The sequence below is a fragment of the Nannospalax galili genome, unplaced genomic scaffold, assembly GCF_000622305.1.
Source record: "Nannospalax galili isolate Female #2095 unplaced genomic scaffold, S.galili_v1.0 scaffold302, whole genome shotgun sequence".
NCBI classification, from domain to species: Eukaryota; Metazoa; Chordata; class Mammalia; order Rodentia; family Spalacidae; genus Nannospalax; species Nannospalax galili.
The window spans coordinates 4,087,908-4,098,500 of NW_008350120.1; the positions used below are offsets into that span (position 1 = coordinate 4,087,908).

Consider the following 10,593-nt stretch of genomic DNA (forward strand, 5'->3'; position numbering starts at 1 on the left):
CTCTCCCTCCCCCCTCCTCTCTCCCTCTCTCTCTCTCTCTCCCTCCCTCCCTCCCTCCCTCTCTCTCTCTCCCCACCTCCCTCTCTCTCAGGGCTCCTGAGTTTTAGAGAACAGTGACAGGAGGGAAAATAAACAAAATGGCAGTACTTTAGTCCTGTACCCTTCTGCCTGAGCCAGGGGTCCTGGGAGTGTGGCACACTCCACTCCCACTCCCTCAGCTCCATGGTCTGATCTGGGAACGGCAGGTAGTGAAGGTCTCATTCCAAACCTCTCCAGTTAGAACCATCTTCTCCCTCCTCCTGCCCCCAGGAGTCACCTCTGCTCAGGGGAACCAGGGCACCCAAGTTCACCAGCAGGAGTGGCTCGGACAGCAGCGAAGCCCAGCACAGAAGCCCAGCACGGGCCCTCTTCCTCCCTCATTGTGCTCTGCCCTATGTGGACAGAGGGACAGGCTGAACTCCAGCAAAGGTCTGCTTATGTGACGAGTGCCAGCCAGGCATGGTGACACGCATCTGCAACCCAGCACTCAGGAAGGGGAGGTAAGAACAACAGCAAGGAGCTCAGGTAACCTTGGCTACACAGCTCAAGGCTAGCCTGGACTACAGAAGATAGCATCTCAAAAAAAGGGTGGGGGTTGTGGACTAAAGGCCACACAAGCCTGACAACCTGAATTCAGATAGCCAAATACCACATAAAAGCCAGATGCTCAGGAAGTACCGCATGTGTCAGAAATCTGTGCTCCTCCAGGGAGGAGGTTCGTGGGTACCTGACCTGACTACGCAGTATCAACAAGGCAAAGGCCAAGATTGACCCTTGGGTTGTCATCTGGCCTCCACATGCCCCGAGCCACAAGCATGCCCTCTCCCGTTCCCTCTCCTGCCTCCCCCCAGCCCCCTCCACACACAGTTTTTTTAAAAAGTACCTCCCCCTCATTGAGAAATTCTTAGGGTTGTTAAATTATCCTTTCTCAAATACTAAGCAGTGGATGAGATAAAACATCCCAAGCTTAAGAAACTCCAGCAAGAGCATTTCACTTCTACTTCACAGGGTAGGAGTGAGCCAGCTCTGCCAGTGAGCGACGAACAACAGGGGAGTGTCGGTCAGTGGTCAGGAATGACCATCAGGTGGCCGGAGAGATGGTTCCAAGGTTATGAGCTCTTACTGTGCAACCAGTTCACACCCAGCACCCAAATAACAAGTGAGCCATGCTGTGCACACCCTTAACCTCTGCTGCAAGGAGGGTGGAGAGAGGATTACTGGGGTTGGCTGGCTGGCTTCCAGCCTGCCAGAAGAGAAGGGAACCTAAAGTTTAGGGAGAGATTCTGTCTCAAAGAACAGGTGGAGATTGATGAGGACACCCTTTGCCCTCTGCTGGCCTCAGCTTGCTTGCTTATCCCAACCTCTCCCGGTCCCCACCCTCTCTCAAGTACATTAATTAAATTAAAAAGAATGGCTGTTGTGGGACACGGTGGCCCACACCTCTAATCCCAGCATTTGGGAGAGAGTTCGAGGCCAGCCTGGTCTACATAGCGAGTTCCAAGCCAGCGGGGCTACAGGGAGACCCTGTCTCAGAGACTGAAAAATAAATAATAAATAAATAAATAAATAAATAAATAATAAATAAATAAATAAATAAATAAATAATAAATAAATAAATAAATAGAATGGCCATCGAGCAGGGAATCCAACCAAATGGCCATCGAGCAGGGAATCCAACCACAGCTTGTTTTCATCACACTCTACGCAGCACTAAGAAGACATGTTATCTACTAAATTTTGTTTAGCTCAAGTGACAAAACTTTGAAACCATCATGAACATCATTCTTCATACGGTAACTTTCTCGGCCAGACAGGGTGGCTCAGGCTGTCACTCCAGCACTTGGGAGGCGGAGGCGGAAAGACTGCAGGTAATGCAAAGCCAGTCTGAGCTGGAGCAAGCGCCTGTCTCCAAACAAACAAACTTGCTTCTTCTTTGCAAAGTATTAAGAATATTCAATAAAAAAGGGAACATTAACCCAACCACACACCACACCAAGCAGCCCAGTAGCACCTGTGGGCCCAGAAAAGCCCACAGGAAGGCAGACAGATGCTGCGGTACCTGCAGCTGCACCTGCCCAGGCCTGGAGGGCACATGGCTGTCTGCTCCAGGGAGAGAGGAGTGGTAAGGGTATTTTTTTAAACATTTTATTTATTATTTTTATTTTATGTGTATGAGTGCATTGCCTGCATGTAGGTAGGTGCCCCCGTGTCGTGCAATGCCTGGGGAGGTCAGAAGGCGTCAGATCCCCTGGAACTAAAGTTACAGATGGTTATGAGCCACCATGTGAGTGCTGGGCACTGAGCCCAGGTCCTCTGTAAGAGCAGCCAGTGCCCTTAACTGCTGAGCCCTCTCTCCAGCCTGGAATCTCCATTCTGTACACACACTGATCCTCATGCTCAGAAGGAAACCCCATGGAAACACCAAGTTCTGGTCTGCGTTGCCAGAATCTGGCAAGTCTCGCTGTACACATGAAGAGGTCACCTATCAAAGAGAGGGAGGCAGGGCATGACCTCGGGCTGTTTCTGCCCTGGGCTTTACAAGCCAAAGTCAAAGCCCTGCCTACCACGGCTGACCACGGCTGAGCAGCCTGTCCACGGAGTCAGGACAGCCTAGGGCAGCCCCTGGCCTGAAGGCTTTGAGACTGTTAAGGCCAGCTGCGGGGGCACCCAACAGAGCTCCGCTGTGCCCTCACTACCCTCCTACCTTGTCTGCCTCGAGCTGAGGACTTCACAACGTGAGGAACCCAGAGAGGGGCACAAGTCCCAAGGCCATAACCTCACAGCCACACCAGCTGAGGCAGCAATTCTACATACCCAGCAGCTTTGAGTTCTCCCACCACAGCTGCTCAGACCCTTTCAACCACGTCGGCTGGATTACTGCCTGGATACAGAGCGCGCTCAAGCCAGTACACAGCCCAACCAGGACACAGGAGAAGGAAGTGTGGCAGAGCCTTCCACTGCCATCCCAGGACTTTGACGGCCACAGCCACCCTCCACCTGTATCAAATATCAAACCTGTCGCCCATTTCTTTTTTAAAAAATATTTTATTTTATGTGTATGAGTGTATTGTCTGCATGTATGGGAGTGCACCCGTGTCGTGCAATGCCGTGGAGGTCAGAAGAGGGCTTCCGATTCCCCTGGAACTAGAGTTGAGGATGGCTCGTAGCCGCCATGTGGGTGCTGGGAATCGAACCTGGGTCCTCTGCAAGAGCAGTCAGTGCTCTTAACTGCTGAGCCATCTCTCCAGCCCCTTTTCCCCATTTCTAACACTCCAAAATTCATTTTTTGCACACCCAAGGGTGACGTGTTCTTGGGTCCGTACTTTGCAGGAATGCTCTCAGGAAGCCCCCCCACCCCACAAATCCTCACCTGCTGCTGTCAGCTGGGCCAACTCTGTCCTAGAGCCAGCATCCCTGGGGGGCAGGGTCAGAGCACAGCACCCTCACCCCCATCCAGCAGCGCACTTCATTTCAAAAGTCAGTCTAGTCAGTCTATGCCTAAATCCAAACAGACAGGACTCCCAGGCCTAAGCTGCATCTGCTCTATGCAAAGAGAAGGCGGCAGGGGAGACTAGCGACTGGCCGAGCCTGGTCCTGTAGGACAGAGAAGTGCGGCAGAGCACATGCCTTCCACGCTGAACGGGTAGCAGCCACTGGAGTCTCACCCACAGGAGGAAGGACCAGAGACCTTCTGCCCCTTCATCCAGCTCTCGCCAGCTCTGACATCTTAGCAGTGTTCCCGAGTGTCTCTGGGGCAAGTCCGCCAGGCCAGGTGCCCCCTCCAGAGCCAGCTCACCTTTGGCCTCACCTCACAGGGACTCAGGCTCTTCAGACCTGCAGCTTTCCACACCCTTCTCTGAGGTAATGCCCAACCCCAGCTCCCTCCGGGGCTCCTCTCCCTGTGCTCTAGTGTCTTGTGGGTTCTCCCGTTCCCTTCTCCCCACCACCACCACACCTACAGACCTCATCTTGGAGCCCCCAAGTTCTCCCCACTTTGGGGTCTCTGCACTTGTTTACCTGGAACTGGACCCTCCATCACCCCAGTCTGTCAGTCAACCCTGATTTCATCACCTCCCTCCTAAGACCCTTCCTGCCATCTGTCTCCAATGGCAGATCCTGACACTGAATACAGGGTAATGTGGAGCTTACCAACAGGGACACATAAAGAAATGGGTCTTCAGCAGACCAGTGAGTCCACTGTTGGGTAGACATCAGAGTGTTTACACAGAGATGGCTACAGCACTGGGCCATGACAGGCAGCCACCACTATATTCAGTCAGCGCTGGCCCAAATGCCACTGTCTGGTTGTAACTACACAATATGACTAACGTGAGTTCCCACAAAATGGGGCTTGGTCTGGAGATGTGCCATTCCCCACTTACACCCAGCCGTCCATTTCCCGAGACTTACGTGTGCCACGTCGGACGGACGGCTCATCTGCTGAATGTCCGCGTTGTTGGTGATATTCCGAAGCGTCCGCACAGCGGGGCTCCAGGCCGCCAACATTTCTGGTCGTTCAGAACTTTGGGGGTTCTGTCCAGAAGCCATCAGGCTGCCCCGAACATCGGGAGGCAGGATGTTGCCTGGGACTGGCGGGACATTGGCACACAAGTTAATGAGCCCCGGCTCTTTTCCCTGAGGCAGCCTGCGTTTGGCTGTGCTGATCTGAGGGACTTCGGCTGGGGTCCAGTTCAAGTTCCGGTCCTGCTTCTCGGGGGACGAATCTGAGGAGTCATCAAACATCAACTCCCCTTGGACTGTCTCAGCACTGGGTTTGGGGGAGAGCCGCGGGCCAGCGGGGGAGCCTTCCTGAGGACTGGCCGGACTCGAGTTCTCAGTGCTGCCCTCCTTCTGGGAGTCCTGCTCCTCGTTTTCTCCCTCTTCCTCCTCCTCCTCTTCCTCCTCCTCCTCCTCCTCCTCATAGATGATCAGCCTAGGGTGGTAAAATGCTTCGTCCTTCCTGCTCTTCTCAGACACACAGTCCAGGACCCAGTCGGGGGTGACAATCCGAATACTTGCTCTCTTCACAGCACATTCGTACTTCTCCTAAGAGTGAAACACAAACACACTTGACAAAGCTGCCCACGCTCACCCCGTCCAGGAACCGCTCGTTCGGAGGAGGGCATGTCAGCCAGGATACAGCTGCAGAGTTGGGCGATGTCCTGTACTGAGAAAAACCCACACGAGACAAAGGCTGAAGTCTGTGGCCCGGGTCAGAGCAGCCACAGGTCAGTGCACCAGAAGAGCTCACGCCTCCAGCAGGGACCTTACACGCTTTAATCTGCTTGTGTAAGTGGTGTTTCCAGTACATTCAGAGAGCTGTAAGTCACACAGAATGGAAACCTGCAATCAGAGTTTGCACATTCTAATGGTTGCTACAGAGCAGCTGTCCGGGAGAGGCTGGCGCTCACTAGGGTAAGTGGTCAGGAGTGTGGCTGACTGCCACGGCAGCCCCCTTCCTGGTTCGCAGGGAGCTCCGTCCACGTGCAGAGCTGCACTAAGGGCTGTAGACAGGACGCACCCAGCTCCAAAGAGAAGTCAGACATGACACGAGACTGACTTAAACCAGCACTGCCAACCTGGTACCGCATGTCTGTGATCTCAACACTTGGGAGACAGAAGCAGGCAGAAAGTTCAAGGCAAGGTTAGGTCTACACAGTGAGCTACAGCCAGCCAGGGCTACACAATGAGACTCTATCTCAAAAATAAGAAATAACAGTGCTAAATGACAAAGTATGGTATTCTATTGTCAACCCAACACCTAGCAGGCCTCTGGGCATGTCTGCTGGGACTGACTAGATTTCAATTTATTTTTATTTTACATGCATGAGTGGTTTGCTTGCATATATGTGAGTGCACCTGTGTCCTGCAATGCTCCCAGAGGCCAGAAGCGGGTGTCAAACTCCCTAGAACTGAAGTTTTGGACAGTCATGAGCCACCATGTGGGTGCTGGGTACAAACCTGGGTCTTCTGAAGAGCAGCCAGTGCCCTTAACCACTGAGCCATCTCTCCAGACCCACTGTCCAGATTACAGTAACTGATGTGGCCAGAGCCCTATGAGCTGTGGGCAGGACAGTCCCTGAGCAGAGGTCCTGGAGTGTGTCAGGAGAGAAAAGAAGCTATGTATTAGCACGCACACCTCCGTATGCTCTCTTCTGAAGGAGGACACAGCGTGACCAGCCCCTTGGAGCTCCTGCCACTGTGCTATCCATTCCACAACGAACTCTCACCTCAACTGTGAGCTGAACAAGCCCTTTTCCCTTACGCTGCTTTTGTCAAAGCATTCCATCCCATCCGTGGAGAAGAAACTAAGGCAGAACGGGAACCACATTGCCTAGGTGGTGAGTCCTTCGATCCCAGCAGGGAGGGCGGACCAGATGCCGGACGGACACACACACACACACACATATGGACACGGACACGGGACAGACACCAGATGCACAGTAAGAAAAGGGTGAACACTCAAGAGGCGAGGGCCCACATCTGGGCAGCATCTTGACGGAACAGAATACAATAAAAGTTGCTTTTACAAAAATCTGTTTCTAAGTCCACTTCAGCCACCTCTCACCCGTTTGCTTCTGAAAGCCTGGAGGGTAATAGAGTTCTGTGGCAAACAACTGGTACTAAGCTAAAATCCATTCCTTCCACACATGCAGCCCACAGGGCACCTGGAGTTTCTGACCAAGACAAGCACTGCACTAGGCCAGGGCAGGGACACAGGATGAAGGACTGCCTCCGGGCCCTGTAAACCTGCTACTCAATGGGCATGACGTAAGCCTGGCAAAGCGTGTGGTCCAGTTTGCATTAACCAGGAAGTTGGTCCTTGGTCTTTCAAAAATACAAGGTAGAGTTAGTCACAGGAGACAGTCCTGAACAAGTTCAGTGAGTAAAGGAAGAGGCGTATGACCACACAGGCAGAGGCCACACGAGCAGGACCACAACCACAGACACAGAGGCCACACGACCAGGACCACAACCACAGACACAGAGGCCACACGAGCAGGACCACAACCACAGACACGGAGGCCACACGAGCAGGACCACAACCACAGACACAGAGGCCACACGAGCAGGACCACAACCACACAGGCAGAGGCCACATGAGCAGGACCACACCACATAGACACAGAGGCTGCAACGAACCTGAGCAATTCAAATTGCTCTGCACCGAAAACACCCACTTCGGGAAGGCAGGACTCACACAGAGACCCAACACGGTATTCTTGAGTCAGCCTGGAGTGTTCTCACCCTATGGGGAAGTGCACACACGCCTGCTGTATTCATGTTTCTCGTCTGTACGGGCACATGCACTGCATACAGTGCCTTCGCCAGAGGCATCGGATTCCCTGCAGCTGGAGCTACAGGTGGCCATGTGGGGCCTGACGTGGATACTGGGAACTGAACGCAAGAAGAGCAGTTGGGCACTCTCAACCACTGAGCCATCCCTTCAGCTCCCCATATTATTTTTTTAAGATTCGTTTATTTTAGCTGGGTGTGGTAGCGCACGCCTTTAATCCCAGCAGTCAGGAGGCAGAGGCAGGTGGATATCTGTGAATCCAGTTCAGCTTTGTCTATAACACTGAATTCCAGGCCAGCTGGGGCTACAGAGAACCTGTCTCAAAAAGACCAAAAGAAAAGATTTACTTATTTTTTTTTGTATGAGTGCATTGCCTTCATGTACTGCACCCATGTTGTATAATGCCCAGAGAGGCGAGGAAAGGGTGTCAGATCTCCTAAAAACTGGAGTTAAGGTAGTTGTTAGCCACCATGTGGCTGCTGGGAACTGAACCCAGGCCCTCTGCAGAGCAACTGTCTCTCTAGCCCACATGCAGTGTTTTAGCAGTCAGCCTTCCTCCCCACTCCCCAACCAGGGCCTCCAGCAAGCTAGAAGCACTGTCCACAGACCACCATCCGGCCACAGCTCACAGCCTACTTAAGCAGAAAGTGTTACACAACCTCCTATAAATACGGATGAGGAATTCTTCTGGCGGACCGAGGAGCTCCAGTTTGTGGACGGTCTGCTCCAGAAGAACTTCAGGTTCTTACACAATTAATGAAGTTTAAATGCCTTTGCATAAGGCAATTTGCCAAAAAAATGACCTGATACTCGAATCCTCAAGATGGCTTCCTGCGTGTCAAGGAGCTCAGGAGCTGCAGAATTTGACAACCACGACATGGGTTGGTGTGCATGTCTTCCCACGTTACCACTGGTGATATCAGGTAAGTAGCTTGAAGTGGGCCATGGCACCAGTACACTCAGAAGCCTGAAGATGTGACAGGACAGTCTTCTAAGTAATCAACCTCATTTCTGCTCGAGTTCTAAATTATTCCATTTTCCCAATGTAAACTGAAAGGCACCTCATTAGGTCATATGTACAAACTTTCTCTATGAACTCATTAATAAACACAAAAACCCGAGGAAAAGCAATGCCATTTGTTTTTGTGTAAAGTCAGTCTCTATCCAGTACTCCCAAAATTTATATTCTGAGAACTGTCTAAATTGGCTGTGATTTGGCTTTAAGAATTTATGCCTCGGGCTGGAGAGATGGCTCAGTGGTTAAGAACACTTGCTGCTCTTCCAGAGGACCAGAGGTTAGAGCCTCGCAGCCACGTTGGGAGGCTTACAATCACCTGTAACTCCAGCTACAGGGGATCTGACCCTCAGTTCTGGCCTCCATGGGCATCAACACACACATGATATAGACACACACACATTCACATAATAAATCTTAAAAGGAATCTGAACAGATTGTAGGACACTGCAGTCTGAACGAAAGCACAAACCCCAGGCATTTTGAAGGGTGTGACTCCCAACGCTGCAGTCCCTCTGTCCCACAGCCTCAGCAACAGACACGATCACGAATCAAGCACATGATGGCTAACTATAATCTACGTTCACATAAACCTAAAGCCATTCCAGTTCCACAGATAGCAAGACATGTAGGTCCTCTGGCTCACTGAGGCCTGCGTGCCAGAGCCTTCTAAGGAAGAGGCAGGAACAAGAAGCAGTTGAGACAAGACCCTGGGTCTGTGAGCAGGCCCAGGAAGGTGCCTGGTCTGTCTTGGTCCTTAGCCAGCAGGCAGCAAGCACTGAAGCCCAGATGCTCCAGGAGCTGTTAGCCTGACTTGGAGGTGGGAGACATGTGAAGGCCTTGCTCTGCTTACGTGAAAGCTGGTGGGGACCTGGGACACAGGACACCACATCCTAGGAAGACCCAGTGTGCTGGCAGCGGAATTTCCCGACAGAGGCTCACACAGCACAGCACCTGCCATCCTCCCAGGCAGTTCCTGGCATGTGCTTTACAGGAATGTTTGCACAAAACCCTACTCAAAGGTGGTGAGTTTTTTATTGGACTCTGTGTCACCAGGGGCGACATCCTTACGGTCATTTGTCCTTAGACACAACACTGGCCTTTTCTGAAGCTGTCGCAGTCCTGATAACACATCTGTAAACAGCACACCACCTGTCTTCCAGAGCAGCAAGACCCGTCACAGGACTAACTGCTTCTCTTCCCGTCTTGTGTCTGGCACTGTGGTCCTTAATGCCTCAGGCCTGGGGAAGCACATAGTGAACGGACTTGTCAGGAAAGCAACTGTGTCTTGGTCTCTTTGCGCTGACAAAGGACCCAGGAGGCTGAGCACTAACTGCCAATTGCTGATGTTTTTAGACTGGCAAACTTGGAATCTGATTTTAGTAAGTTTCACCCTACTGAGAAAGCAAAGTGAGTACTAAAACAGGTCCCTCCCCCATATTGAATCTGTTATTTTAAAACTGTGAAGTCAAAATTGGAAAAACAGATGCACCTGACTTTTCTACTTTATAAATAAAATCAAGGACAAAGAGTAGTCGAACTGTATAAAATACTGCAATCCCATCAGACTCTGAACACCCTCATAGGTATGCAGAGCACATCTGGCATATATCTCCTTTCAAATCAAATTTTTAAACAATTAAATTTCCTAAAATTACTTATGTGCCATATTCATTATATGAGTATGTACTAGCTAAATAAAATGTCTTTTTTGTGGGTGCGTGTGTGATCTGCATGTGTGTTCGCACGTGTATGAGCACGGGTGGGGATGCCCAAAGTTGACACCAGAGGTCCTGACCGCTCTTCACCACAGGTACTGAGGCGAGGTCTCTAGCTGTACCTGGAGCTCACCATTTGGCAAGCCTGACCAGCCAGTTTGCTCCAGGGACCCTGCCTCCATCCCACTCTGCAGGTATAGAAAGGTCGCCTCCCTGCCCAGTTTGTAGCAGGTTCTGGGGATCTAAACTCCAGTCATTACGCAAGCACAGCCCCATGAGTCTCTTTAGTGTGCATTAAGACCTGTGTCTTAACTGAAGCAGACACATCTACACACAGCTACATGAATACAAGACACACACACTCACTCATACAAACTGTTGACTTAGATGTGTTTCCTCCAAACAAAATTTTAAAGATGTTCCATTTTCAAGTCAATTAAGTACTTTAAAATATAAATTATACACAAGATACTTACCTGGATATGAGCCCTATGTTTGATCCCCAGTACCAATAAATAAATAAA

General features: G+C 51.2%; 1 protein-coding gene across 4 annotated transcripts in view; it reads right to left on the reverse strand.

Moving 5' to 3' along the window:
• Paxip1 (PAX interacting protein 1) overlaps positions 1-10,593 on the reverse strand; it is a 55,890-nt gene that overhangs the window by 24,372 nt on the left and 20,925 nt on the right. For all 4 annotated transcript variants that reach the window (XM_029570481.1, XM_029570480.1, XM_017801723.2 and 1 more), the window contains one exon: positions 4,450-5,085. In XM_029570481.1, the coding sequence (XP_029426341.1) occupies positions 4,450-4,782 (333 nt within the window). In that variant the 5' untranslated portion in view covers positions 4,783-5,085. The remainder of the gene's footprint in view (positions 1-4,449; positions 5,086-10,593) is intronic.